This window comes from Montipora foliosa, chromosome 6 (assembly GCF_036669935.1).
Source record: "Montipora foliosa isolate CH-2021 chromosome 6, ASM3666993v2, whole genome shotgun sequence".
NCBI classification, from domain to species: domain Eukaryota; kingdom Metazoa; phylum Cnidaria; class Anthozoa; order Scleractinia; family Acroporidae; genus Montipora; species Montipora foliosa.
The window spans coordinates 71,903,652-71,908,651 of NC_090874.1; the positions used below are offsets into that span (position 1 = coordinate 71,903,652).

Consider the following 5,000-nt stretch of genomic DNA (forward strand, 5'->3'; position numbering starts at 1 on the left):
ATGAGTTGTTTCAAATTCAGTTCGGAACAAAATTTCTCCAGGGCTTTGAACTTTGGACAGGATTTTTCATTTTTCAAGGTCTTCTACTCGCTCTTTTAAAGCATTTCTTTCACCCTCAAGATCAAGCATTCTCTTTCGAGAATTCCCTTGCTTCGCAACCTTTTGATCAATATCTTTAATTTTATCTTCAACTTTACTGATCCGCTCACGTGTTCGAAGCTTGTATATGTCTTTTGCTGCATCCAGTACCCTGTCAGAAGTACCCTGTCAGAAGCTGCGACTACTTTAGAAAGAAATTGAACTGCCCGGGAAGGATTTATAACAAAGTTATATGTCTCAGCTCTAGAATGCATTGCGAATATCACTGCTTTGAGAGCCATCTTATCATACTCTGCGTCCAAGGAAGAAATGATTTTAACTAGGGAGCTTGCATCTAAAAAAATCTTACAGGATTATAGTCACTCCCTTCCAACTCCACGATCCGTTGAAGCTCTGAAAGGAACTTCCCGATATCCGTCGTTTCATTCTGCAGAATTACATAGTTTTTCTTACAAAAAGTTCCTATCATTAAACACATAGGCCATGATCTTTGTCAAGGACGTGATCACGAAAATACGCCTTGTCTGGTTTCGCGTCCATGAAACCGCAAAACAAATCATATGCATCATCAAAAGACAGAAAACCAATGCAGTTCTCTCCGTCAAAACTTGAAGCCAGAAGTTGCCTCAGTATATACACAAGTCCTTGCAAAACTTTTGACAACTTTGTATTATTTGACATTTTTAGCAAGCCTTCGAGTTTGTCAAGGTTGTTCTTCACATCACAAGTTTGCAATGATTTTTTAAAAGATTCTCCCACAGACGTTAGATTGCGTAATTCACTTCTCTTTTCTCAAAATGATTGATTTTCAAGCCGCCTTTCCTCTTTTTCAAGTTCAGTCGATTTAGCGTTGCGAGTCACCATCTTTCATTTATAGAGGGATCTATGGGTTTCCTGTGGTCACTAGACACCATTCTCCCCAAAAGAAAAATGGCGGACCACTCGCGTCACGGTTCAAGTTGCGAAGGTGATGAATATTCAGAGAGATTTCCGAGTTTCTACGCCTGAGTGATCTGCTTTTACTCAAGGCTAAATTCATAGCAGCTGGAGTGACAAAAAATGAACACTTTCAAGATCTCGATGAACACGATTTAAAGGAATTTGGTAAGAATTGCTAAACAATTTCTGGCCGTTTCTACGGGGATAGATTTCCATGCTTTCTTTAGCTGCTTTTAACCCGGCTTTTGAGCATACTCTTAAGCTTCTCATAGTTTTCTTTTCTTTTTATAATATAAACAGAGAAAGCGGTTTTTTCGCAAGAGAGAGGAATCGTTACAGCCAAGAAAAACCACCACTAACACAAAGGCAACAGTACACACATCAATTGATAGCCGCCGTGTTTTTCGTGTTGGCTCAGTCACTTTCAACCGCTTTGAACCAGATGAAAAAACTCCGTGGGAGAAGAAAAAACTAGGGTGAATCCCAAATGCGACAACAAAACGTGCCAGATTCATGAACAACATTTTACCTTTGTTTTATAAGTCAATGTACCCATTCTTTAAGAACGCACGTGAGTTTGTTAAACGGTTTTATGACCAGGGAAGGCATGATGCAGAATGTGGGCTTGAGAGGCTTGAGAAGACAATTGATGTTGTTATGGACCCTAACAATCCCGCTGTTGCAGGCCAATATTTCAGTGAAGATCAAGTATTTACACGCTCTGACCTACCTATATTGCAAAACAACTTGAAAATGGTTCAAGACGTCCATCCAGAAGCAGGAGGAAGAGGCAAAAAAACATCTTCCTTCTAATTTCTCCAAAGCAGGGAAACTGCTTCCAGGGCACAATCACCCAAAAACATTTGTTGAAAACTTTATTGGCAAAGTTATAAAAGTTAAAGAAAGGGTGATAGAAATAGTAGAACTGAAGCCTAACGGAAAAGTTCGAGAAGACATCAAATATGTTCCAGGATGCCCCCTATGTGAATGCAAAAACCAAAAAGCGTTCTCAGAAAGAGAACCGAAGGAAAGCCAAAAGAAGGAAAGTTTCGAGAAAATCCACAGATCACATACAAAATGGTAAACAACGCATCGCTGATTAACAATTGACGGCTTGGCTTCTTTAGGTTTTAGGTCTTGTTCTTATTTCTTGCTTACAAAAACTGGCTGTAAAGCTAGGCAAATATTATTACTGAGATCACGCAACTGCCTCCGAACAGAATTATCTGAAACCTTATCTTTGAATGGTAGATTAATTCTGACTATGTTGCTTTCGTCAGCACTTCTCTCCGCTGTGCCTACAGAAGGTTTTCGAGAAACAAATTGGAAATAACATGATGATGAAACAAAATTGGAAATAACATGACGATGAACACGAGGCTTTCCTTATTAATCTTAAAATGACCATGGACTATTTTTTGAGGACACGAGGCACCAAAAACGTTTGCAACTTAAGCGAATTGCGATCGTGAGTTGCTGATAACTGATCGTTGAAAACTTTCAAATTTGCTGCCGTTTGTCACACTGATCGCCTTAGTCTTCGCTCCGAGTTCTTCTCGATAATCGTGAAGTTGATTCAGTAGCATCCCAGTTTTAAGTAGGGAAGAAACAATAGTATTTTCCTTAATCTGAAGATGAATTCACGTTTCGCTAAATTGCGTAAGTTTTTATTTATTTGTTTATACTATTAGGGTTATGTGAAGAATAGAGGCAATGGTCAATAAGTCAAGCGGCCTTACCATTAGTGTACTGTGCAGACAAGAAGAGGAGTCTTTTATTCGTCTGAAGACAAATTCCACTACTGCGCTGACTATGTGTGTTCCCATTTTCATCACAGAACTGCAAATGAGTGTAGTTCATTACAGTAAAATTGTTCCAGGACTGGAGACTTTCCCCTTCGTAAGTGAGTCCTGCCAAAAGGTCTTTGTAACTCATATTGTTTCCCTAAATAAAGAGAAATAGGACGTTACTGTTCCCAATCCATGATAACAAGCGCCTAGAATGTGATTGGATGAGGTGCATAGTGTGACGTTCACGTGAAACAAGGTTGCTCTGTAACAGAGAAAGCCTGGGCTCAAATGCATTTCCCTCGCAGAGGTCATGGTTGTGACATTAACTTTAATTTATAATGGTTTATAAATTGGCTTTTACAGAAGGGTGCAGGAAAAAATAAAAATATTGTTATTATAAAGTAACTCAGCTTCCAGTGAGAATCTTACCAATTTGCTCCCGTTAGTTGTTTATTCATTTCAAGTACGTTACGAAAGCTTCAGTTCAGTATACACCGTAAGATGTAAATTGACCTCTTTAGCTTGTAAGTGTTGTTTTCCAACTCAGACCACGTGATGTTACTCCAGAGAACAGTTTCTCTCAAATGGCGTCTTATGCACGTGCATATGTACGAATAACATGAAAAGACAAAAGGAGAATTCCTTTGAGAGCATTGCCTATTCTGAAATAGGAAAACAAAACGTACAAGCCAAAGAGGTCAATTCTACCGTGCTCTTTTCTTAAAAAAACCTTGCTTTTTTTCAATTCAACCAGTCGAAAGCGCAAATGCTTTTAGCTTTTTCAATCTTGCATTTCTAGCTAAAACGTACGAGTTTCACTTTACGAAATTCGGATTACAATCACACAAAGTTGAACAAAATTGGACAATTTTGTGACGCCAACTGCAGGGATTCGATGAATCTGTTGTGGCGAAGAGTAAAACAAGTCGCCCTGAACGAAAACGATATATCGTTATCAAAATCAATGCATCCCATTTGAATACCTCGATATGAGGTAGCTTTATCAATAGCGTTACTCTCGAATCAGACGATGCTGAAAAGACAATTGAGACAGAAATTCTCAGTATGAAATGGCTACTATTAAAGGCGACATGTCACAACTTTCAGGACTTGTGCAGTTGCCTTTTTTTTTTTGTTTCGCTGAGCACGAGTTATTGAAACCGGAGTTAACGACCAACCTGATCATCAATCTGTTTGAAAACTGATTGTTGAAGCATGTTTGCCTTTTGCCGCAGTTTTTGCTGTAGGCCTTCCCCAGTCAGGTGCACAGTGGCAATGCTATTCATCACCTCTCTGGAGGTTGGGTCGAACATGTTATCTGTGAAGGTCTGGGGCTGAATCATGACAGGCTTGGTAATTGATTCCAGGAAATCTGCATTTCCTGTGGGGCCTGCATTTCCTGTTGGTCAGACAACGATTACCGGTAGATCAATGGAGTATTCGTAATTATTAAAAATAGGTACGCAATACCTAAATGTGGTAAATAAGCCACTAGGTAGAATAGGAGGTGCTGGAAACTAGGGTGTTGAGCTGTTCACTTGTCACACCCATTCTCAAGTTGCTGATGTTTAATTTTCCTACTGCACAATACTAAATACAGTATTGGAGTACAAAATTGTCAATAAAATGCAATGATGGCTTCACAGGAAATAAAATGGCTTCCGACATAATTTTTAGTGTAATTAAAATAAAAATACATTTTGAAGTACTAAACTATTATTTGACACCCTGTTTTGCAATGGCAAGTTCACAGCAAACAAAATGACCTTTGAGGTAATTTTTCACTGTAATTCAATTTAGGTTTCGTTTGTTCTCTTCACCATCTCTTTAGCTTAATACACGCTAAATAGATCGATTCACCGATCAATGGTTCACGCCGATTGCTGTTTTTTTGTATGGAGTGCCACAGATCACCTACAATGCAGTGAACACCCCAAGAACTTTAAAGTTCAAAATTTTACTAACTTAGTAAATTTCAGAGTCGAGTGAAATGTATTTATTTAGGAGAATCAGAAACAATCGTCAAACGTTGTACTTCAATGATGCAAAAGTGATTAAAAACAATTATTTATGTTACAACATCAGTGGCTTCCGGAGCCCATATCTCGCGTTCAAAGCATATTAGCCACACAAATTTTCAAGGGCTCTGCGCTCATGTGAATCTAGTTTGTT

At 38.7% G+C, this 5,000-nt stretch overlaps 1 protein-coding gene across 1 annotated transcript in view; it reads right to left on the reverse strand.

Annotated features, from left to right (window-relative positions):
* The window catches only part of LOC138008346 (uncharacterized), a 38,765-nt gene that overhangs the window by 15,960 nt on the left and 17,805 nt on the right, over positions 1 to 5,000 (reverse strand). The window contains exons 2-3 of the mRNA XM_068855661.1: positions 4,007 to 4,227; positions 2,778 to 2,982 (exon numbers count right to left, since the gene is read on the reverse strand). Of these exons, the coding sequence (XP_068711762.1) occupies positions 2,778 to 2,982; positions 4,007 to 4,227 (426 nt within the window). The remainder of the gene's footprint in view (positions 1 to 2,777; positions 2,983 to 4,006; positions 4,228 to 5,000) is intronic.